This window comes from Chlorocebus sabaeus, chromosome 9 (genome assembly GCF_047675955.1).
Source record: "Chlorocebus sabaeus isolate Y175 chromosome 9, mChlSab1.0.hap1, whole genome shotgun sequence".
Lineage (NCBI taxonomy): Eukaryota > Metazoa > Chordata > Mammalia > Primates > Cercopithecidae > Chlorocebus > Chlorocebus sabaeus.
The window spans coordinates 63,094,735-63,120,232 of record NC_132912.1 but is presented as its reverse complement, the minus strand read 5'-3'; the positions used below and the strand labels follow the sequence as shown (position 1 = coordinate 63,120,232).

Sequence of the window (25,498 nt, the reverse complement as noted above, 5' to 3'; positions counted from 1 at the left end):
CTGTGTAAGCTTCCTAGAGCAATACACAAATGTAACAGCATAGGAATATGGGGAAAGTAACTACAAAGAGTAATTCTAAGGGCTCTCTCTAGCTTTGCTCAGGAGCTGGTAGCTATTTTGGCAAGACCAGTCTTTGAAGAGACACACAAAACATTGAATCTGTCAGGGGGTTGAGGTAAAGTCCAGGCAGTGTAGATGTCGCTCCCACGTTGAGGTGAGGCTGTCCTTGGCCACAGAACATAGTTTCCCTAGGGAGACAGTTGCTGTGAGATCAACATGGAAATGAATACGAACATGCAGAAACTAAGTGATGATGTGGATAGTGAGAGTATGTGCATGTGCCTGTATTTACCTTTGTGTGTTTATCACTGAGTCTGTAACGCTCCCCCTTACAAAGAGTATGACACTCTTGCTACTCGACCTTAGAGAATCTCTTCGCCTCCAGCCCCAGCCTTTCAATTTCTTTATGTATAAAACAAGGGGATAAATTAGACTGAGTCAGCAAACTATGGTGTGTGAAACAAATCTGGCCCACCACCTGTTTCTTTTTTTAAAACGTTGTATTGACATATAATAGTGTACATATTTTAGGGGGGTGCATGTGATATTTTGTATAACGATTAGATCAGGGTAACAGACAACCATCACCTCAAACATTTATCTTTGTGTTGGAAACATTCTAATTCTTTTCTTACTATTTTGAGATGTACAGTAAATTACTGTTAACTATAATCTTCCTATTGTACTATCATATGCTGGAACTTATTCCTTCTAGTCAACTGTTCTTTCTACCCTCTATTTCTATAAATACAGTTTATTTGTATATATGTAAGGGGTACAAGTGCAGTTTTGTTACATGGATATTTTGCACAGTGGTGAAGTCTGGGCTTTAGTGTAACCATCATCCAAACAGTGTGCATTGCATCCATTAAATAATTTCTCATCACTCACCGCCACCTGCCACCCTTCCACCATTCTGAGTCTCCTTTGACTACTATTCCACTCTCTGTCCATGTGTACACACTATTTAGCTCCCACTTATTCATGAGAACATGTGGTATTTGACTTTGTTTCTGAGTTGTTCCACTTAAGATAATGGTCTCTAGTTCAATCCATGTTGCTGCAAAAGACATGATTTCATTCTTTTTTTATGGCCGAATAGTATTTTATTGTGTAAGTTTGTGTATATATAAATGTTTTATATATAATGTGATATATGCATGTGTGTGTATATATATGTATGTGTGTGTATACATATATACACACACACAAATGTTTTCTTTATTTAATCATCCATTGATAGACCCTTAGGTTGATTCCATAGCTTTGCTATTGTGAGTAGTGTTGTGATAAACACAGGAGTTCAGGTATCTTTTTTATATAATGATTTATTTTCCTGTGGGTAGGTACCAATTAGTGGAAATGCTGGATCAAATGGAAGTTCTGTTTTTAGTTCTTTGAGAAATTTCTGTACTCTTTTTCATAGAGGTTGTATTAATTTACATTTCCATGTAAGTGATCCCTTTTCTCCACATCCTCACCAACATCTGTTATTTTTTGTCTTTTTAATAATAGCCATTCTGGCCGGGGTGAGATGATATCTAATTGTGGTTTTAATTTGCATGTCTCTGATGATTAGAGATGTTGAGTATTTTTTTCATACGCTTGTTGGCCATTTGTATGTCTTCTTTTGAAAAATGACTATTCATATCTTTTGCCCACTTTTAAATGTTATTTGGTGATTTTTGTTGTTGAGTTTTTTAAGTTCCTCGTGAATTCTGGACATCAGGCCCTTGTTGAATGCATTGTTTACAAATATTTTCTCCCATTCTATAAAGAAAGTTTTACTGGAACAAAGTCACACCAAAGCTGTTTGTGGCTGCTTTCAAACTACTGAGGCAGAGTTGAGTCGTGGAGGCCACATGGTCTGCAAGCCTAGAATATTTACTATTTGGCCTTTTACAGAAAAACTTACCAACCCTGAACTTGACTATCCCTATTGATTTTGGCTTATGATTCTATACAGTACAACCAAACTATACTAAAGCCTACTCCATGTTTCTTGCCCTCTTTATTTAGAAACCACCTTATTCTTAGAAGGATTTAATTTACCTGACAAAAATGTATGTACCTGACATAACTGCATACATGTAAATTTCAAATAGGAGTAAGAAAAGTAGGGCAAAGGGAAAATGAGAAGAGAGATGACGAAGACAAGCCAGGGCAGGGGTGCAAACACACAGAGCGCAAACCTGAGCCGCTCTGTATTTTCCATAAGCCACTGACTTGGCTCTGAGCAGCCACCACTGAGAGACATGATCCCTTTCTCGATTTAGCATGTTCATTGGATGTTCACCAGGAAAACCACAACCATCTCTGGAGCAAAATACTATTTATCCCATGAGTCTGTGCATAAAGCGGGTAACGTGAGATGCAGTGAACAAAGTCCTCAACGACACCCAAATGGTTGAGAGAAATCCTAACGACATTGACTGCTATATCCAAATTCCCCTCCACATGAGCCAATTCCAAATCCCACAGTGGAATTTATCAGCACTTCTTCCGGTATGTTTCAAATTTTTTTTAAAAAAGCAAACATATATGACTTTTATAATCAGAAAATAAACATTTGTTTCATTAAGAAAAAACTAAAGGAAGCAGTACCCTTGACAGCCTGGCATTGACTTTAATGTAGAAGCCCTCAGCCATGCGCTCCAAGAGAAGGCTCTGTCCAGTCCTGCTGTTTTTGACCAGTTGAGCCTAGGTGCCAGGGTGAGAGAGGAGGCAAAGACAGGCTATTCTGAGATCTGGAGCCTTGGGGTCAAGGAATTTTTATCATGTGGATAATCAGGCTCCAGGCGTTGACTATAAAAAGCACTGGTGAATGGCAATTATCATTTGTCATTTCTCAAACTGAGCACTGCATCCTTATAGCTAGTTTATCAATATAAATAATTTACACCTGGATCTCTGTTGCTCACTGCTTTATGCCCAGTGCCTCGAACAGTGCCAGGTACAGATGAGCAGTAAACACTTAGCGAATAACGGATGTGCTCGTCTGGGAGATCCTACAGATATTCTGAGGTTGTATTGGCAAATTCTTCCCCAGCTGGATCTTATTCATGATGTTCCAGCTTCGAGATTCTCACCTGTGACAATTAGACAGGTGAGATAGCGGCCCAGAGGAGGAGGCCAAGCTCCTGAGCATGCATCAAGGAAAACAAATTAAAAATTGAAAAGGGAAACTGAATAGCCAGCTGTCTGGTCTTGCTTTGGTCCCATTGTTGCAGAGATAAACATTTGGACGGCTCAAGGCAAACACAGCTTTGGGTTCTGAACAGGCAGTACTGCTTTCTCTTGCCCGCCAGTACTTAATTGTGAAATCTGTTCTTTGTTCAATGCAGGGACCTGCCTGCTCCTAAAGGGCAGGCCTATTCTCAGGATACCGCCTGGAGCTCTGAGATGCCTGCTCTCTGTGCAGCGGGTCCCACTTGCTCTGCATGGCCCCAGCAGCCTGGGCAGGATTTTCTCCAAGGAGACCTTCAGAGAGCAGCTGGCACCTTGGGCAGGCTCAGGCAGAGAGGCCTGAGTGGACCATGCTTCTACATGCAAATGTTAAAACAAGCAGGCCAAGCATCCTCAGGACCAAATTGGCTAAAAGACAGTAATGTCAAAATGTCACAGCCAAAGTGACAGCTGGCAGTGGCTTAGAAAAGAAAAGGCATTATCTTCGACTGGGAAGGAATGACACAAAAGGAGCACCAGACTGGGAGACAGGGAGCTGGCAGGTACTAGCCTGGCTCTGTCACTCAAAGCTGAATGTTTTTAGACAAATAATTGCCCTTGCTCTATCTTGATTTTCTCAACTGTAAAACGGAAATGAATTCACCAATAAGATTGGCCTGTTTTCTTGTAATGAGCCCCTGCCATACAACAGCAATAAGGAGATATGGAAAAAATACGACATCGTCCTTCCCCTACAAACTGATCATAACATATAAGGCTAGGACAGTGCCTGGCTCACAAGAGGCGTTCAACAGTGTGATTGCCAGGAGAGTATCAAGGTGGCCACTGGGTGTGCTTGGCCCAGTGAGTTCCACTTCCACGATATCACCCGCATGGACTACCTGCATCTTCTGCTTGGTGTCAGTGCAGACCGTGCCTCACCAGGACCACAGCAGGAATCTGCTCCCTTGCCATCACTAAAGCAGTAGCTCGCTGCCCTAACTTGTCCTATAGCCTCCAAGCTCCAGCCTCACCCATTCAGTCTCCACTTGTCCCCCAGCTCTCTCTGCACAATACCCCTGCCTCAAAATCTCCTTGTTCTACAAACTTCAAAAATGCCTTTTCTTTTTTTTTTTTCTTTTTTTTGAGATGGAGTCTCGCTCTGTCGCCTAGGCTGGAGTACAGTGGCGTGATCTTGGCTCACTGCAAGCTCCTCCTTCTGGGTCCGCACCATTCTCCTGCCTCAGCCTCCTGAGTAGCTGGGACTACAGGCACTCGCCACCACGCCCAGCTAATTTTTTGTATTTTAGTAGAGACAGGGGTTCACCATGTTAGCCAGGATGGTCTTGATCTCCTGACCTCGTGATCCACCCACCTCAGCCTCTCAAAGTGCTGGGATTACAGCCATGAGCCACTGCGCCTGGCCCAAAAATTCTATAGCATGGCCTTTAAAGCCCTACCAGGCTGTCTCCAGGACACTTCCCCAGACTTTGGGGTCTGCACCCCCTATTCCCCAGAGCACCAGGCTCCTTCTCTGCTTTTTCTGCTCCTCACTTTGAGGGCTTTCCTCTCCTTTGATTCTCAAGATCCTAACTCACACTTAAAAGCTCACTGCAAATGCATTCTGTCTTATTAGGCATTCTTCACAAATTCCAGCCCACCTAGTGGTCATTTTCTTGTGTTTAAGTTTGGATATGTTTTTATTTTTGATATCTTCCCACCATAAAGCAGTTCATCTTGAAATGGGAGTTTTAGTTCAAAGGCTTTCCTCCCTATGAAGGCTTTTCTGACCAGCCCTACTTTCCCCTACAGCCCCTCCCCACACCCCACATGTGCACACCATGTTTGTACTCATAGCACTTATCCTCCATGCAACCCTTCGATAATGTCCATACAGGGTGCAATAGAATCAGAATCCTTCCTTGTTTTCTCCAGAGCTAAAACAAATACGCTTGGCCCAGAATTAGTGTTCAGTAACTCTTGGCAATGATGATGAAGAAAATTAAACCTGTCTATAATGGCCACATGGAAGGAACAAGTGTCACATTTATGCAACCAAACTGTCTACTGCTCCCCATTCACTATCACCACCATACATATAGAATACACTACCTCCATTTTGTCCCCATGAATACCCAGACTCAGAATTCAACCTCTCTAAGTTTCCAATGCAGAATCCACTCCTCTTTAAGCATGAAAGAGCAATGGAGACTTCACTGAAGAGGCAGGAGGAGAGATAGAGGTGCTGTCACACAGCGCAGCCAACAGCAAGGCCCCTCCAAGTCCCCACTAGACACTGTCCCTCCTGGGTCACACCAGACTGAATTGTCTCCCTCTCTGCCTTCCTCCAAGCAGCCACTGACCTCACCAGTTTCTCTCTCCTCCTCCAAAACTCCAACTTTAAATGTCCCCTCTTTCCATTTTGCCATCAATTGACATCAGCCATGGTTTCATATCCAGACTCTTCAGCACACAGCTCACAGCAGATCCCTCGGTGAACAGAACCTGTCCTTCTTGAAGGCTGTGTGGCCAGCACCTTTCATTACTCAAGCACCACGTTCATTCTCTCACTCCTTCCCGCAAAAGAGTATGTGATATTGATCCCAGACATAACACTGAGTTCTCCCCAAGAAGCATTCTGAGAAGTGAAATTCTCACCACCTCCCTCCATCTACAATCACCTCGTCACTGAGTTTTTGCTGTGAGACTCAGAGATAATGACTATTTTCCAGTGTCCCTGCCTGGTCTTTGAGCCACTCAGGTCTCAGGATATCCCTACTTCTTCCATCTATGAACCAAATGACTCTTGACTGAGCCCTAGCTTCAAGCCAGGACAGGTGGCCCAAACAAAGCAGCTTCCAGAATCACAATGAGAAATCACTCCAAATGCAACATTCTTCTCAGGGAAACTCCTGACCCAGAGCAGACCCAAGAAAGAAAGCCGTAGGGCAGGGCTTTCCCAAAGCATGGGCCTGGCTATGGTGACCAATTCATCCCTGTTTGCCCAGGATGTCCCAGTTTTTGCACTGAAAGACTCATGTCTCATGTACCCCTCAGTCTCAGACAAACTGGGATGGTTGGTCACTATAAGCCTGTCCCAGTAATGATCCTTGACAAAAACCAAGGGCTCATGAGGTCGGATAGTGAAGCCAAGCTTCATATAAGCAGATCAGAGAGACATTGGATTTGCACAGAGAAGGGGCAGAATCAGCCCTGGTTGCAGGTGGGCCTAGGAGACAACTTCATCAGAAAAGGGCACACAAGTGAGCTCCAGGTACAAGGGCCAGGCAGCCTCAGGTGGGCTGCTGATGCATCCACCATCAGGATGACTGATTTCCACCGTGCACAGGGCCCAGCTCACATACTGCAGAAAATTAGGAAACTGCTCCAAGAGGGGGTCCCTACGGGCTACCACAGGACAAGAAGAACATCCCCTGAAGGCCACCAAACACACACACACACTCACTCAGCACTCCCTGGGATCCCCGCATTTGTAACCCTTCCATAAGTTTCTGGTATGTCTCCTTAACCCTCTTCTCCTCTCCAAGATGATGGAGGGTGTGTGTGTGTGCGTGGGTGTGTGCTTATTAGCAGAGGAAATGTGCTAGATCCTCCCAACAACCCTTCTCCTCTGCAAATCCCACTCCCTGCAAATCCCCCTACAGACCACTGTGCACGAGGAGGAACCCAGCCTCTCCTCCATGACCACGCGGGAGCACTTGCTGCTCACCCCCACCTCCCAATAGCCAGCCTCCTGCAGAAGACCCTGGGGAACATCACGTCTCATAAGCAAAGCCATCTTGGCCCAGAGAGCAAGGCCTCCTAGTGTGAGAAGTGGGTGGAAACTCACCAGGACTCTGCCAGTCAGTGTCTGGGCGGATATCATCACCCCCGCCCAGTCCTTCACGGAGGTCATCCAGCCGACCTCGGCGGCCACTGCCTCCTCTTTTTCATCCACTGGTTTGAGAGTGCCATCCGCCTGGCTTGAGCCATTGTTAATCTTCTGGGCCTCCTGGCAACAAAGAGAGCAAGAGTTGAGTCATAGACAACAACTGGATTTAAATAACATGCCCTGCCCATAAAGAACCAGAGCCCGAAGGGGTCCCCAGCTGAGGTGGAAACTGGCTTAAAGGTACAGGAGTAAAGCAAAAGGGATAAATTATGCCTTTGAATTTTTTAAAGTCTTTATTTTAAAAAGAATATTTTCTTTATTTCCTCTTAAAATATCTTAGTGAAACAAAGAAGGATGGTACTATTTTATTTTATTTTATTTTATTTTGTTTTTTGAGATGAAGTCTCACTCTGTCACCCAAGCTGGAGTGCAGTGGCACGATCTCAGCTCTCTGCAACCTCCACCCACCATGTGCAAGCAATTCTCATGCCTCAGCCTCCCGAGTAGCTGGGATTACAGGCAAGCACCACCACGCTCAGCTAATTGTTGTATTTTTAGTAGAGATGGGGTTTCACCATGTTGGCCAATCTGGTCTTGAACTCCTGACCTCAAGCGATCCGCCCACCTCAGCCTCCCAAAGTTCTGGTCTCCTGCCATTTTAAAGGAAAAAAAAAAATACCAAAGGAAGAGGAAAGGCAACCTGTCTAAGATTTGGGCATGCTGAGGAGGGAGGAGGAAAGTGTGGGAGATGTCCTGTGGTCTTTGCCTACCCAACCTCTCTGCGCCTTTTCACAGCAGCACCCCCACTTTCCTTTAGGAAAATTATTATCTCTTCCTGTCAGTCTATGTGGTTCAAAGGGGACAGATGGCCTGCCATTGGCTCCAACAGTAGAGTCCTTTCTACTCCCTGTCAACAGCAATTGGGCCATGAATAATCACATGATCCATGTCAAGCCAATAAGACTCAAGCATGGAACATTTGCAGGAAAGAATAGGAAAAGTCATCCTTCTCTGAGAATGAAGCCACTGCAGAGAAAAGTAAAAGTAATAGACTATTGATGTCATCATTTGAACACCTGGATCCAGCTGTGCCTGAAATCCACACCAGAGCCTTTCAGTTACAGGAGACAATACATTCCCCTTGTGGCTTAAAATGTGCTTGAGGAAACAAGGCTGATCTCATCAGATAACTGAGCCCCACATAGTGACCTAAATTGTAAACCTCTGCACACAGTGAGTGTTCTGCCTAGAATACTCTTCTCCCACAGAGACTTATGGCCTGCTCCCTTAAGTCTTTGCTCAAATATCTCCTTTTCAAGGAAGTCTTCCCTGGCCACCTGTTTAAATTTGCAACACTTTCTTTCCAATAGCACTTTTCTGCTTTATTTTTCTCCATAGCACTTAAAACCTCTAATATACTTAATAATTCATTTACTTCTTTCACTTACTGTCTGCCTCCCCCACTGCTACATCCTTGGTGCCTAATAGAGTGTCTTGCACAGAGCTGGCTCAATAACCATGAATGAATGACTAGAAAGGGCTATGAGTATCAGCCCCTCATTGGCTACAGAGGCTGGGTTTAGTGTTGCCAGATAAAATACGGGATACCCAGTAAAATTTAAATTTCAGATAAACAACAAATAACTTTTTAGTGTAAGTATATTCCAAATACTACCTGAGACATACTTATACTAAAACCTTACTCATTATTTATCTAACAATGTACATTTAACTGGACCCCAACACAAATACCCACTGCAATTATTACTGCAGATGAAGATGTTTAAAAAGATGCCAGCAAATTATGTTCATCATTTAAAACTGTGGAATTAATTCCCAAGGCAAAGTCACACTGGGGATCATTGTGATTTGGAATAAGGGGAAGAACAAAAGACAGAGGTGAAAGGTGAAAAGCTTTGTCTGCAGTGACAAAGGGGGCGGTGCAGAGGGAGGTCAGGCACGCGGGAGGCAGGTGGGGAGGGTGCACTGGTGAGCCATCCTCTTGGGGACTTGGCCATGGCAGGCAGGGAGCTGCTCCCAATTCCCCCTTTTCTCCCTCTGGCTGCCTGTGGCTCAGGGAAGCTGGGGAAGAGAGAAGCCAGACCTGCAGCCCTGGATGCTAATATTTTCTTTCCAAATGTGTTAAGCTCCACGGAGATAGAATGATCCAAGATAAGACCTGGGAGGGGGAGGCCACAGGGCAGATGTATTTGGGGGCTGCCGGCTGACATGTGTGGGACCTGCTGCCCAAGCCTCCCAGGCCAGCCTCAGATAGGATCTGTTAGGTCTTGCCCTGGTCCTTGAGCCTCTGTCCTGTGAGACTCTGAACAGGAGGGTATTTAGGAGGAGGGGGAGGCCCTGATACAGGGGCAGCCATGGCAACTGAAGGTGTAGAGTCAGGGAAAAAATCCAGCTCTCCCACCGCTGTGGAACCTCCTCCATAAGATGGGGACAGTACTGCCAGCCCCTCAGGCATTGTCAGGATTAAACAGTGCCCAACAGCACAAAATACAGGTTCAGGCAATGATCCCAGCACCCCTTGCTTCATCTCATACCACTGACACCATAAAGCAATGGTTCTCACAAATGAGCGGGCATCATAAGCACACCAGAGGGCTTGTTGAAACACAGTGTGCCGGGCCCATCCCAGAATCTACATTTGAAACAAGATGTCAGGCACTGCTGATGCTGCTGGCCTTGGGAGCCCACTTTGGGGACCACAGCTCCTGACCACCCTGGTATGGCTCAGTGACTGCTGAAATGAGACACGGATCTTTACCCCCAGCTCTCTCCTGGTCTCTTCCTTCACCCAAGGACAGAACCACCTGCTTGTTTCAATACCGGACATTGGTGGAGGGGTGGGGAAAAGAGGAGGACAGGGAGATGGTCCTCACATCTGAGGCTCTAATGTTTCCTTTTGAGTCATGCCTCCCAGGATGTTTCTGAACTGATCCCTGGCCACCACGTGGGGACCTGGAAGGCTAGTTCCCTGCTTCTCAGTCTTGGGGGCCCAAGTTCCACAGCCCCTTGGTAGACCCTGGAGAGGAGAAATCAACGTGAAAACGGCTGGGAGGCAGGGGGCCCTCCAGTCACAGTGGTTAACTGCATCAGTAATTCACAGCACAAGAGGTATGTGGCAGATAATGCTATTTCGCCAGCCCTCTTACCTATTGTTTTACAAGGCATTCATTATTTTAATTACTTTATGATAGGCAAGGAAAAACACAGACTAAAGGGAGATAATGCCCTTGTTATTATTTGCTTTCACTAGATGTTGTGAGCTTAATTACCATGTGTGGGAAGCAGGACTGGGAGGAGTGATGGGGGAGCTATTTAAAGCCTGATGCCTGCTGGCCAGGCTAGCCACCAGGCTAGCCACAGATCTTGTGCCTGGAGGAAGAGGCCCCTCTCTCCACCACTGACTTCACTCTGACCAAAGCACCCCTTATGGGGAGCAGGCATTATAACTCCATGGTCCAAAGAAAAAGGAGTAGAGAAGGTTCAGTAGCCTTGCTGGGAACATGCAGGGGCAGAGTCCACTATAAGAGTATTGGCCACCATTGAACAAGCCAGAACTAGGTGCCAGCAACTAAGAATTAAGTGTTCTCTATGCATTATCTTGCTTAAACCTTATAATACATCCAACAGGCAAGTGAAATTATTTCCATTTTACAGACAGGGTTGACTAAGAGCTGGTATCTCTCAGAAAAAGGCGCAGAGCCTGAGAGCTTAGGTTGGAAGCAGAGCGCCCACCTGGGCTTGTACCTGCTCCAGAACTTCCAAGCTGATGGCTGTGGCCCATCAACCCTTGAGCCTCAGCCTCCTCCGTGTAAGATGCGGACAAACGTGCTGCCTCATTAAGGTGGTGGGGAAGCTGAAGCTTGGCACAGTCCCGGGCACACAGCGGTTATGGCTGCCCTGATGAAGCACCCACTGATGGGGCTGGGGCCTCTAAGGGTAATCCGTTGAAACTGCACTGCTTTCATCAACCAGTGGCCCTGGGAGGCACACTGGCCAGAGTGAACCTTTAATAATCACAGAATTGAGGACAAGGGAGTGCAGGTTCTAACACTGTTATCCTCCAATGAGCAAGCAGCCCCTAGAAGGTAAGGTGCTGTGACTCCTGCAGAGCTTCTAGTAGGCGCTGTGTGACCATCACCCAGGACAGCTGGGGCAGGGGTTCCCACACAGGGTGGACCCTAGACCAAGTGACATCTCAGATCCCTTCTGACTTGAAGTCCCATTAGATCAACCTCCCATTTTTAAGATGAGGAGGCTGAGGACCAGGGAGAGGCTGCCTCCTGAGTCCCAGCATTCTGCTCTTGCTCCTGTCCCCACAGGACACTGCCTCACAGCGGAACAAATGGTTTGTTCCAAATGGCAAAGGGGATATCCAGCCACACCCAAACCTTCCACCTCTCACTGCAGAGGACCCAGTCCTTATGCAGGAAGCACTTCTGAGTAGTGGCAGCCTGATGTCAGTCAGGAAATCACTGTGTGTGTGTGCATGTGTATGTGTGCATGTGTGTGTGCTCACACATGTGTATGCATGTGTGTGTGTGCTTGTGCTCACACATACGTGTGTGTGCGTGTGAGTGTGTGCATGTGTGTGCTCACACATTGTGTGTGCATGTGTGCGTGAGCACATGCGTGTGCTGACACATGCGTGTGTGTGCATGTGTGTGAGTGCGTGTGCTCACACATGCATGTGTGCATGTGTGTGTGTGTTTAAGGGAGAGAAACCCCACTGGCTGCAGCCTCCAGCTACCCCAGCTTCAGGAGGACAGGCCACCAGATCTTCTGAAATGGAAGAAAAGATGCCTTGGGAAAAGAGAGGAACATTGAGGGAAAGACAGGGAGAAAAATGAGAGGTGGGGCCATCGGGTGGGAAGGCCATCTCAGAAAGAGGAGGTCCTGCAGGAGCCCTCCCCCTGCCCTTGGCCACTCCCTGAGAAAGGTGTTCAGCCTTGCACTGGAGGCCACTCTGTTGTTCTGCCTCGAACCCTGCCCTCTCCCCCAACCAGAGCCTTGTGTAAAGCAGGCCACAGCTGCCTCTCAGTGGCAACAGTGACATCTAATCTCAATGCCCACATCAGAGGGTGGGGAGGGATTCAGAGCAAGAGTGCAGGCACAGGAGGCAGGGAATGCCAGCAAGCAGAGTGGCCACAGTCCCCTCCCGACACCCACCCTACCAGGCAACCTCTCACAGGGTTGTGCCCAGCCTTATACCCTCACCCCTTTCTATGCCTTCTCCCCATTCCCTTTAGCGGTGTTCCCCATGATGACTTTCTGCTGACATGGCCACAGAGGGCTTCACCCTTCCTATGTCACCTGGGGCCAAGGGCCCGACTAGACCCCATCACCTAGTGCTCAAGATACAAACCTCATCTGTTGGGTCTGGGCATTTCCCGCTGAATCACAAGATCAAAGACCAAAGCTTGAGAAGGGACCTTAGCAATTCCTGAGGATCCCCACTGCCACCCAACTACCACGCATGTGGTGTACAGATGAGAAAACTGAGGCCTGGAGGGAAAGCCACAAGCTCAGGGCCACCCAGCCCAGCCAGGTGGCCACCGGGCCAGGAAGCAAGCCCCAGCTGCTCTGTTTATCTTATCTCTTGTTGTTTCCGGGATAAGACAATTGCTCCAAATCTAGCCCAAGTGACACAGTCAGTCTGCTGCCTCTGCCCCAGCCTGGAACCTGGAGTTCATGGTGTTCCTAGGACTGGCAGAAGGCTCCACCTGGCCTGGTACTGAGTTCAGGTGTGAGGGTCACGACAAGGACCAATCCTGCTTGCCTTCAAATGGCCCAGCCTTCCCCAGTCATGACAGCTGCTCTGGTCTAGCACAGGAGAGCAAGCTTGTGCTAATCCTAGGACCCCACAGCCCCGACGCTCAGATTTGTCTGTCTCTGTCTCTCATCCTTGCTGAATTAGACCCAGTATACTGGGACTTTCAGGTCTGTGGTGTGGCAGGAAGAGCTATGAAAATCAAAAGATACTCTAGACCAAGTCCAGCTTTTCTAGGTGGCCTCCAGCACATCATGTCATTCCTCAAACCCTCCATATTCTCTTCTATGAACAGGGATGAGTCCTGCCTTGTCACTCTGCCTGATTCTTGCAGAAGCCCTAATCTGGTAATAGAGCACGGCCTTTCTGAAAGCAATGCTTTACAAAGGGCAGGCAAGTGGAGTCACTGTCCTCTGGTTCTGGGCAGGAAGCAGGGCTGCTCTGGAGAAAGAAGTCCCTGTGCCACAAAGCCAGAGGCCTCGCAGAACGCAGGGCTCAACACTCAGATTCCTACCAAGCTGCAACTTGCAAGGCAGGGCCCCCGTTGTCACCCTGCACCCCAACACAATGTCAAATTGCCAAGTCTCAACAGGTGACCTGCCATGCTGGGCACACCCTCCCTGACAGTGTGAGCTGCTGCCACACCTGCTCTCACCCGATTGGACTCTCTCACCCCAAGGCACACTCCTGACACCTGTCAAGCTGTCAAGCTGAACCAGGCACCAAGATCACTGCAGGCACCACACCTGCTGGACGACTGCGTCAGGCGTGAGAAGCTGGCTGGGCCTTCCTTGAGGGGATCCCAGGCCCCTCCCTGCTGCCTGCAAAGGTCTGAGCCCTGAAGTTCCAAGTCTGCCTCGGGTTTAACTACATGTCAGTTCTTTGGACACTGGTTCCTCACCCAGGATCTGGGAAATCGTTTAGGCAAAGACCATCTGGGAAGAAAAATACTTCTTCAAAAATGTAACTGAAATCATGTCATTGTTGTACTCGACACCCTCCTATGGCTTCTTGGCCCATTCAGAGGACAAGCGACAGTCTTCACACCCAATCAGCCCCACTCATGTCCTGCGAGTCTGCCGCTTACTAGCTCCATTCCAGACGCAATGGCCTCCTCGTGCTGCCAGGACACTCCAGACCCAGTCCTGTCTCAGGGTTGTCTGCGCTGGCCTCTGCCTCTGCTCCAGAGATCCCCGTGGCTGCACCCTCATTTCTGTTGAGTTTTGGTTTGCATCCTCACCTTGTCCGTGAGCTCTTCCCTGACCACCCTACTGGAAATGACACTTCACCGCATCCCAACCTCTCCCTGTCTGTGCTCTCTTCTCCAGAGTAAGCCTGCCACCTGCTTCCTTTACTTCATCATTGTGTACTGTCTGCAAGCTGCATGAGGGAATGAGTTTTTGTCTGTTTCTTTTTGTTTTGTTTTGTTTTAGACAGAGTCTTGCTCTGTCACCCAGGCTGGAGTGTAATGGCGTGATCTCAGCTCACTGCAACCTCTGCCTCCTGGGTTCAAGCAATTCTCCTGCCTCAACCTCCTGAGTAGCTAGGATTACAGGCATGTGCCACCACACCTGTTTAGTTTTTGCATTTTTAGTAGAGATGGGGTTTCACCATGTCTGTTTCATTTATGGCTGTATCTTCAACAGTGAATCCCTGTGAGCTCAGAGTAAGCACCTGACACATCCTGGTGGGTGGGAGGGAAGGGAGGGTGGGAAGGAGGAGAGGAGGGAGGACAGCTACAGCAAATGGAAAGTCAGTTCTTACCATGCACAATCTAGAATAGACAATATTACTAATAAATAGTACTACTAATAATAATTATACAATTGACTAATGTTTTTTAGCATGATCATAGTAACTCTATGAGGTTGGAATTAATGTCCTCCATTGACAGATGAGAGGTTAAGTAGCTGGCCCAGGAAGACACAGTGCGAATTTAAATCCAGCTGTCTGATGCCAAAAAGGGATGTGTACCCGTCCTGCTGTCCTCCCGGGAACAGTGTGAGGAGCAGATGGGAGAATGCATATACAAGGATTATCGGCTGCTGCATAGTGCCCACGAAAGGTTTATTAACATGAAGAGCACTCAATTCATCCCACTTCTGGGTACTGCTTGTACCATCGCAACCCTTCTCCCAGGGCCCTGTGCCTATGGAGGGCAGTTCCATCAAGGACAGAGAAACACAGTTCCTTTCTCTGCCAAGAACCTGCCCAGAACCATAAATCACCCTTCATGGAGCAGAGCATCACATCGGAAATGAGCGTGGCCAAGCTGACGGGCTGTGAAGCCCTCCTGCTAAGAACCATGGTTCTCTATGCAGATGCTGCTGAAGGAAGATTTGGCTTCCTCCCTCGCCAGGCGTATCCTTGGAGTCTGCCCAGCGGTCTCCAGCGCTAAGAGGCCGAGCTCTGCAGTGCCTGATGCACCTGAGTGGGAGGTAGCGTTCTGACAGGGAACAGGGGAGATCAGGTTAGCACAAAACCATCTCCCCTAGCCCTTTTGGGACCAGAGTAGGGGCCGGGAAGCCCCTCTCATCCCTGGAAGCTGGATGTTCTGCCCAGCTCCCTGGCACCATGGGATAGTCCCAGGATGCTTGACCCCCAGAGGGCTGTGGGAGAAGGAAGGGCCTCATGCCTCACAGCCCCTTTGTCCTCAAATTTTCCTGGTCAACATTAGAAGGCCATTTCCCCTGAGCCTGCATTGATGGACTGTGCTCTGAGTTACTCATTCCATCTGCCGGGAGCCCCACCCCACCCTCTCCCTGGCCACTCCATTGCCCAGTCCCGTCTCGTCTGTTGAAACTGACCCGGCAGCCCCACATGCAGCTGTCCTCAGCTGGGCACAATGCAGAAGGGCTCCCTCTCTCCTGCCAGAGGATGGGGGCAGGGGGAAGCCTTCTGGACCAGAAGCTATGAAGCCAGGAACAGGCTGTGTGGCCTGGGCCAGCCACCGAACCTCTCTGAGAAGAGTCCCTATCTGGGAGATGAGAGGGGGTGGTGAGTTAAATCCACAATTTTCTGTACCTTGAAGCCTAGCATTGTGAGGTGCCCCTGCCGGGGGCTGGTTACCAAGGGAGGGCAGAGGAGGCAGGGCCCTGGACCCCATGGAAATAAAAGCATCTCTGCATTGAGCAGTTTCACCTATTATGGTTCTGTGCTAGACAGCATATGAGTGAAGGGATTTTCTGGGAGGGAAACATTAGAAATCCCCTGAGTAAAAATCCACAGGCTCATGTTAGCATTTTTTTTTTGAAAAAGAGTCTCACTCTGTTGCCCAGGTTGGAGTACAGTAGCGTGATCTCAGCTCACTGCAATTTCTGCCTCCCGGGTTCAAGCGATTCTTGTGCCTCAGCCTCCCTAGTAGCTGGGATTACAGGCATGTATCATCATGCCTGGCTAATTTTTGTATTTTCAGTGCAGACGGGGTTTCACCATGTTGTCCAGGCTGGTCTCAAACTTCTGACCTCAAGTGATCAAACCCACCTCAGCCTCCCAAAGTGCTAGGACTTACAAGAGTGAGCCACCTCGCCCGGCCCCATGTTAGGTTTTTAAAAAATGCTTTATTTCATGACAATAACTATGACATCCTGTGACACAGCTTGGCCTAAGATCCAGAAATGTCTGAACCTCAATACCTTAGGAAGCCCTAGGGCTGCTGGTCCCTCCCCGCAGGCTGCTGTCCTCTCCTTCGCCTCAGGTTTTCACCAGCCCCCACTGCTGGGGCTGGGTCTTCCGTGTCCCCTCTCCCACGCCAAACACAAAGGAAATCCACTCAGCAACCTCTTTAACCTCCTGGGTGGGTGTCCCAGCCACGGGCATCCTCCCAGGTACCAATAATCCCGCATATTAGGGTATTAGGCAGATTACCCAAAGCAGCTCAAGCAAATCAAGCATAGCCTGGGCACCACCAGCTGGGGTTTTCATGGCAAGAGTTCTGCAAAGGGAGAGGACAGAGGAGGTGGTTACTCTGAGACTCAAAGGCCAGAGAAATAGGGCAACAGGGGACCCAGGTCTTTCCTGGAGCTGGTGTCAGGAGTGGTAGAGTTCACTTCTGCCCCTGGGAAGTTCCATAGTCCAAGCTCTCCCTGGCTGCCATCACTTCTCCCCCTCTGCACCCCGGAGACCCTGCACCAGCAGGGCTTAAGACATTTGCACTGATGAATTCACCTAGCAGCTACTGTGTTTGCTAACTGTGGGCTGCACCTTTAGGGAAGGGACACACTGTCCACAGGTTCAGGCAACAGGAACTTAAAAGGAAGCTGGGACTAACCGACTGCTCTGAGCTGTCAGAAAGCCCAGTGAGTCTAATGGGTGTCTTGGCTGGACCTACATACAGTGCTCCACCATCAAGGCATTTTTAGCCATTGCTTTCTGGGTGCACTGTCCAGATTCTCGCTCTTAGAAGCACCCCTGTGCTGGGTGTGAACAATTACTCTTTGCAAGTCTTCATGGCAGAAAAGGGCCAGGAAATCTTTAACAAGTCCTTACCATCTTGTGCCTCAAGTTTCCTTGTCTCAAATGCACATGGCCATGTAAATGCTCCCGAAGGTCTGTCCAGCTCTAGACTGCCTGACCTGGAAGCCTGGATCATTAAGTCCTTTGCTTTGCACGCACTGTCTCAACTCTATAACCTTGGGCAAGTCAATCGGGCATCATTTCCCTCCCCTGGGAATTGCTGCAGGAGGACAGGTTCCTTTTCAGCCCTTCTCAGAGCCAGGTTCAAAGCTGCTCTCCCATTGCCTGAGGACCAAGGGGGTCAACTGGCCCTCAGGAGATCACTGATCCCCTCTTGCATCTACTGTGTTCTGTCCTTGGTGATTTTACACCAACTTAATCTTCACAACAAGCCTGCAAGATAGGAATTTTTTTCTTTTTTTCTTTCTTTTTTTTTTTTTTTTGAGACAAAGTCTCGCTCTGTCACCCAGGATGGGGTGCTGGGGTGCAGTGATGCGATCTTGGCTCACTGCAGCCTCTGCCTCCCAGTTTCAAGAGATTCTCCTCCTCAGCCTCCTGAGTAGCTGGGATTATAGGCACCCACCAACATGCTCAGCTAATTTTTTTTTTGTTGTATTTTCTAGTAAGACGGGGTTTCAACACGTTGGATAGGCTGGTCTGGAACTCCTGACCTCAGGTGATCTGCCCGCCTCAGCCTCCCAAAGTGCTGGGATGGCAGGTGTAAGCCATCATGCCTGGCCACAAGGTAGAAATGTCATGAGGCTCAGAGAGGTTGGATAATTTTCCAAGATTGCCCATCTTGTAAGTGGCAGAGCTGAAATTTCAATCTAGTCCATTCGAAGTCTGAAGGCCATATTTTTCTTTCTATTCCACACTGTCTTGGGATAGGTCCAATGTACAAGAATAGAGATGGAATCTCCATATAAAATTCTGTTTATTACTACTACTGAAACAACCATCTCACAACCTATGGCTCCCAAATAACAAAATCCTGTAGTACAGACATCTAAATTCACTTATAATCCGCTATGTATGGACAGAGAGTAGGATAAATGGGCTAGGGGAGGGGGATCCCACCTGGGAATACAATGGCCCATTAGACATTAGATATGTTCTCAAATGGCCACATATGCTGCCTAAAATTAATAAGGCAGCCTCCAAACTTTCAGGGCTAATACATACATCCTAGCCAATATACCATATTTGTAAAATAACAATCTCCTCCTTCAAATAGCTTAATAAAATGGGAAAATATATATGACAGTCCAGAATCCACTATCAGAGTCAAAGAGACTTTGAACTGGATTAGTAGAGTCCTCAGCCAGGATGACCCTGGCCAGGTCCAAGACAGCCTGCTGTCCATCAGAGACTCGGAGACAGCTGCCAGTCTGCAGGGCAGCCCATCCTGCCCCAGAAGCTCAGCTCAAGACCTGCCCAGACAAGAAAACTGTGGCAGAGGACCAGCAGGAAGGCAAAAATTACATTTATTTCTCCTCAGAGCAGACTGGGATATGGATAACCAAGACACGCAGGAAATCCCAAGCCCTCATGTTCATCAAAAAAGGCAGAAATCTTCATGCCAAGTTAACTTTTACCAGAGGGAGCCCATTGCCATTCTGTAGACCAAGAGGAGGATCCAGCCCCGAAGGAGCCTCACGCTTCACAGCAAAGGCTCCTGCAGGTGGCTCACAGGTGCTCTGTTCCCATGGGTCCTGCATGGCCACAGGGCAGTGCTGCCCTTGATGCAGTATGGAATGAAAAGCCTCAGTACAGCGCACTGTGTGTGTCAGTGGAAGACGACTGATGACGGGCCTCTCCCGGGAAGAACTGTCCTTTTCTTTGACATTATGTCGTCACTCCTTTGTTGGGTATTAACATGTCCTTTTAATGAAATGACAATGGTGGCAGAGCTGGCATCTGACAGTTTCTTTTTCATGTTTTTGCTTGTCAAAATAAAAAGCTGGTGGCCTTGTGATATTCCATTTTGTAAAAATTCATTGATTATCCCACAAAAAGTCTGGGAACCCCTCCCCTAGTCCAAATGCCTCATTCTACAGGCAGGAAATTTAAGGCCCCAATATTCCACACTCATAGTGGCCAGATCCAAAATACGGCTTTCAGACTTCAGGGATCCAGGGTATGTCTGTCATGCTAGCCAGAGACAGCCTTGGGGCCAGGAAAGGTAGGGTCTGAGGGATGGAGGCATGGTCTCTCAGGGATGGAGGAGCTCTGCAAGCCACTGGCCCACACAACAGGGGAAAGGGGAAGGCAAGTATTTTCAGAGCTCAGGGCCATACCAACCGCCCAAGCTCCTGGCATCTGATGTCCTCACTACCACTACTGTAGGAAATGCACAGAACTATAACAACCTTCCTGGAAACACTACAAGTGTTACTGTGGCCCCAAGCCACCACCCAAGGGGCAACAGGGAAGAAAGAATTCACCCGCAGATAGCAGATAGGATGCATTGTTTATGGTTGAATACTCCCTTTGGAGTCAACAGAGGACTCCAAGCAATTTGGAATAAAAAGATGAGTAACCTGAGAGCAAAGTCACAGCCCAGTGCCTCACATGGAAGGGAACATGGTCATCCCCTTCGCTGCTGTTCTTTGCTTCCCACCACTACTGTCTTCATCACACACCTGTGCTTATTCTCTAGCAGTCAGGGCAGAGTCTGCCGCATTTGCCCACTCCACATCCTCAGAGCCTGAATAGCACCTAGCACACGGTGAGCATTTCACAATGCACTGAAAGAATAAATGAAAAAATGCTGTTTTTTGTTCTGTCCTGCTTTGTTTTTATGCTTCGCTCATATCTTCTGGAATCTCAAAATCCTGCCAAGTCCACACTGCCCAAAGCACAGAAGTCAAACTCCTCAAGGCCTGATCTTCAAGGCCTGGAGCTGAGGCTGCTGGCTGCCCTCCCCACTCATCACTGACCTGCTCTCCCACTTGACTTCTCAGCTATGACTCGGTCCTCTTGACTGCCACACCTCTGTGCTGGCTGTCCCCACTCCTGGGATGCTCTCTCCATTGCTCCCCACCCACCTTCATCCTCCCTGATCAAATCCCAGAGGTGCAGTGAAGTTCTCCTTCCTGGCTAGATCTCCCTGAAGCTCTCCCTGTCCTGTCTCCAGCGCCCACATCTGCTCCCCTAATTCCACATGGGACAGGTACTTAGCTGTCTTTTGATCCATGCATGTTGCATTGCCCCAGTTAGCCTAGACAATCCTTGAAGGCAAGGCCTATATACTTTTTATACCCAAAGTATTTGGCATACAGCAAAGTGCTTAACAGACATGAACCGATTGAGTAAATTAAATCTCTGGTCAGTGGGCATTGTAAAAGCAAGAGCTTTCCCAGGCATCACTGACATCCGGGTAAACCAGGCCAGTTTCCATGACTTGAAGCTTAAACTGGGGGTTGGCTCCTAACTGCTGTTCCTTAGGGCAGCTACATTTTCAAATACAAACACCAAATCCCAAATGAGATCAGATGACATGGAGCTTCTAAGAGGCACATGCCCCACCAGGCATGTCAGTCAAAAGAAAGATGAATGTTCTTGTTTACAAAAGGATTTGTCCCATGCCAGGAAAATTTCCACCATGATTTAGGACCTAATCCAGTCTGTGCCTATAGACCTCACCAACTGAACATGTTCCTGCTTCTTCCATTTGCTGAACTTGGATGGGGTTTGGCTTCGGGTCAAAAGAGCTGTTGCGATTAGGTCATCACACAGCCTTTCTCCACACATAAGATGACCCCCATTCAGGAAACCAAGGGCTAGCAAGACAGACAGACTTTGGAAGGCAGAAAGATGGCCAGGTTACCAGGCATACAGTGGCGGTCAGGACCTACCGCTCCGAACACACCCCAGTCTGAGGGACCAGGCTCCCGGAGCTCCCCTGCTCCCTGGACTCTGCCTCTGACCTCACCCCTTGGAAGAACTGGCTGCGTTCCAAAACTTCAGCCTCTACGTCCCTGGGTTCCCACACACCCTAGTTTGGATCTAGGTCTCCAACACAGCAGCCAAACACAAGAGAGTCCAGAGCAGTTGCTAATGTGAACTAAAAACAACAATTCAACAGCCCAGGGAAAGGAGACAGGACTTCTTTTTCCATTGGATTCAGAGAACTCCTTCTCCTTTTCCTTCTCGATCCCTAGTGGGAGTTAAGGATGGCAAGCGCCTGGCCCTGCAAAGCCTCAACTCTCTACTTGGCTCTCTTCGACCCATCAATCTTCTCTCCATGGCCTGGGACCCCTCCAACGCTGGACGTCGAGAGAGGCTCGGCAGCTGTGAGAACCTTCTTTCTCAAGTAAGGTTTTTTCCAAAATTATATCAGGTTTCCTTCTACCCCAGCTTGTCAGTGGGGGACTCTTTTGCCTAACATGGTTGAGGAATGTCTTAGAAACTGGTGTGATTCAATCTGGCTTCTGATGAGGTTTTCCACCCAGACAGAGCTCACCGAGTGTCTGGAAGCATCGGTTCCCTACACCCAGGGGCATCCACACCCTGTCCCCATCTCCAGACCTCAGTGAGGAGGATACCCTTGACAAAGTAGCTGGTCCAGCCCTACGATGAAGTCTGATCCAGAAAAAGAGCCAAGAGGAAGCCAAAAGGACTTGCCCACACACTTACATACACGGGGGCCTCCTTCCTACTATGTCCCCTCTTCCCCCCAACTTTCTAAATTGGTGAATCTACATGCAACACACCCAGTATAAATAATTGAAGAGCTCCCGATAGAAGTGGCTCAGTAATTGAAATCTCAAAAGGCACACACCTTTCTTTTAGAAGAGAGGGCCACCCCATTCAGACTTCTCCAGGGGAAGTCGTTCCTCCCCTCATTCCTTTTCAGACTGGCCTCCTTCTACAAATACAGATTTTAACCAGCAGGTAATTGTTAGAGAGTGCAGTTTGCAAAAATGTCAGTAACCTGAATGCCAAGCTTACTAATGAATTGTGACTAGGCTGTTGTTAGTGCCGCCACACTCTCACCTGAGGACCCACAATCTCCCCTGGACAGAGGGAAATAGGCTGCCCCTCTGTTACTGCTCGGCTACTGCACTGAGGTGGGGTGGCACTAGGGGGGCTGGCATGAAGGTCACATGAGGAGGGAGTTCCTTTCACATCTCAGAAGTCTCTTATTATAGGGCCTGCCAACTGCAAGGAGAGAAGAGCCCCGCAGAGCAGGGGGCGCTGCCAGAGCGCTGTGGGCACCACCTTTGCTGGCGTCTTGGAAAGACGCCTCACGTCTCCATTGTCTCCATAACAACTATCCAACCAGCCCTCAGCACTGACAGGGATGGGGATCTTTTTTGTAGGGGCAGCTCCGGAAGAAAGGTCAGGTGGTTACCTGAATCCCAAGTCTATGTTTTGTTTTATTTTGTTTTTCTCCTTTTGCAGCTGTTTTTATTACTAGAAGCTAGGCAGAAAGAGTTGTTACTTAGATTTCTTGAACTTGAGACATCAGAGGTGAGACGTCAGCCAAGGAGAAGTGATGGTCGGGGGAGCTTCCGGGGATACCATCAGTATTTTACTTTTTGAATTCAGTGGTAGTGACACAAATTTTCTTCTTCTTTTTTTTTTTTTTTTTGAGATGGAGTCTCGCACTGTCACCCAGGCTGGAGTGCAGTGGCGCCATCTCGGCTCACTGCAAGCTCCGCCTCCCGGGTTCACGCCATCCTCCTGCCTCAGCCTCCTGAGTAGCTGGGACTACAGGCGCCTGTCACCACGCCTGGCTAATTGTTTGTATTTTTAGTAGAGACGGGGTTTCACTGTATTAGCCAAGATGGTCTCGATCTCCGGACCTCGTGATCTGCCCACCTTGGCCTCCCAAAGTGCTGGGATTACAGGCGTGAGCCACCACGCCCAGCCACAGATTTTCTATAATCATTAGCTATTTTGTAACTTTTCATTTTATAGACTTTGCTGCGTATCTGCTTCATTTTACTATTTTTTTAAAAGTCTTTAAAAAATAAATTGGGCAAACTGCTCTTCACGGACCCATCACCATTGCCAGCATTTATTAAGTATCTTCTGACATAGGACAGGGATCAGTCTGCAAATCACCCTGTGTCATAGCCCTGGACAGCAGGACCAAGAATCAGAAAACTTCAGTGAAAGTCATTGGTCCCAGTGGCCAAAGCACCAAACTGAAGGAGAAAGTGAAGAGGTCAGAGGCAATCACAGCTAGTTGTAGGATCAATGGGCTAGAAGCCCCAGAGGACTTGTTGATGCACAGTTTGCTGTTATCCCAGCTTTAGAGCTCTGCCTATAAACAAAGTCATAGAGAGGGGAATGTGATTCATGATTTGTACCTGCCTTGGAAGGGCATGAAGTGAATTGAGGTATGCAGGGCCCTGGCCATCAGAGAAAGAGTGAATTTTCCGCTGCCCTGCTGATCCATTGCTGAGGGTAACTCACAATCCCAGCACAGCCTTCACTGAACTGTCAGGAACACGAAGCAGTCAGGAGTCTAGATTGAGTTTCCAAAACAGGAGCACCTCTTTGCTCTCTGTAAGCCTCCACTGATGGCTCATGCCAGCCACATGGCTCCCCTAGCCTCCTGTGCACCCACCAGATGCTCTAACAGAGGATTAATGACCACTGTCCTCCTTCCCAAATCCTACACATTCTTCAAGAGAAAGCCTAAACGCTGCCTCTGCCATGAAGCCTCTCCAGACCTCTTCAGTAGAGTTAACATCTCCAGGGTTGTTTGCTCAACATTTCCTTTCAGGTGTCAGTCCCCTCAGATATCACTTATTTCTCTGCTTATCAGTCCTCATTACATTCTAGTCCAGTAGCTACATCCATCAGTCTCCCAGCTAAGAGCCTGAGGTGAGGAGCCAGGGCTTATTAATTCTTATATTTCATAGTGTCTAGCACTGGGCCTGGTGGATTTGCACCAGGTTTGCAACAAGCAATCAATGTTTATTAATGTATCAGGGTCCAAGAGCACAGACCCAGCAACCAGGAAGGAAGGTTCTTTAGGTTGTCAGAGAACACAAAGGACCTGGCAGGAGGGAGGCCAAGCATCACAGAGAACCTTCACCTTTCAAATCCACCCACTTCTCTCCATCTCAGCTTCTCTGCCCTGGTTGACTCCTAAGCTTCATAATCATTTGCATTGTACCCTACAGTGGTACAATTCCCACTCAGTTACCTGGCTCATTCTCCACACTGAAGCCAGAGAGATACCACAAGGTTTCTATCAGTCACATCATGCCTGTGCCTAAACTCTTCAAGGACTCCCCATTGCTCTTAAGCAAAAGTTAAGGCCCTCAGCATGGCCTTCAAAGATGCTGTGGCACATCTGGCCTTTGCCAGGCATCTGGCCACATACTGAAGTACTCTTGGCCTCACCTCCCTTAGTCCACAGCAATACTGGACATTCTTGCATTCCTTCAATGAGCAGTCCTCTTTTCTAATTCAGGGATCTGCATGTACTAGGTTTCCTTTGCCTGTAACAACCTTCTTCACATAGCCATATTCCAGACGTCCTACCCATATTTAAGATCTCTCCCCAGAAAGCCTTTCCTAACTCACCCTCTACCTCCACTCCACCACCGCCGTTGCTATCAGTCAATAAAACCTTCCAATCATGTGGTCTTTGTACTGCTCCTTCATAACACTCAAGGCATTTATAAGTACTTGTTTAGGGCCTCTTTGCTTCACTAGACTAGAGGTGGGCAAATTGTTTCTATAAAGGGCCAGATAGGAAATATTTTAGGCTTTGTGAAGCATATGGTCTCTGTTGTAACTATTCAGCTCTGTTGTTGGGGGGCAGAAGTGGCCACAGACAATATATAAACAAATGAGTATGGTTGTATTCCAATGGAATTTTATTTAGAGACATTGAAATCAGAATTTCATACCATTTCATGTTTCATGAAATATCCTTCATTTAAAATTGTTGTTCAACTATTTAAAAATGTGAAAACCATTCTTAGCTAATGGGCCATACGAAGACAGACGGCAGGCCAGACCTGGCCCACAGCCTGTGGTATGCCAGCCCCTGTACTAGACCATCAGTTTCCTAGAGGCAGAAGCCACGTCTTGTTCACGGATGCCTCTCTCCAGCACAGTGCCTGGTTCTCACAAGATGTTTCATAAAAATTCACTGAATGCCTTGATAT

The 25,498-nt window shown here is 48.1% G+C and overlaps 1 protein-coding gene across 10 annotated transcripts in view; it reads right to left on the bottom strand.

Annotated features, from left to right (window-relative positions):
• KCNMA1 (potassium calcium-activated channel subfamily M alpha 1) overlaps positions 1-25,498 on the bottom strand; it is a 762,160-nt gene that overhangs the window by 524,780 nt on the left and 211,882 nt on the right. For all 10 annotated transcript variants that reach the window (XM_038010350.2, XM_007962879.3, XM_038010343.2 and 7 more), the window contains exon 2: positions 7,076-7,237. In XM_038010350.2, coding sequence (XP_037866278.1) covers positions 7,076-7,237 — 162 coding nt within the window. The remainder of the gene's footprint in view (positions 1-7,075; positions 7,238-25,498) is intronic.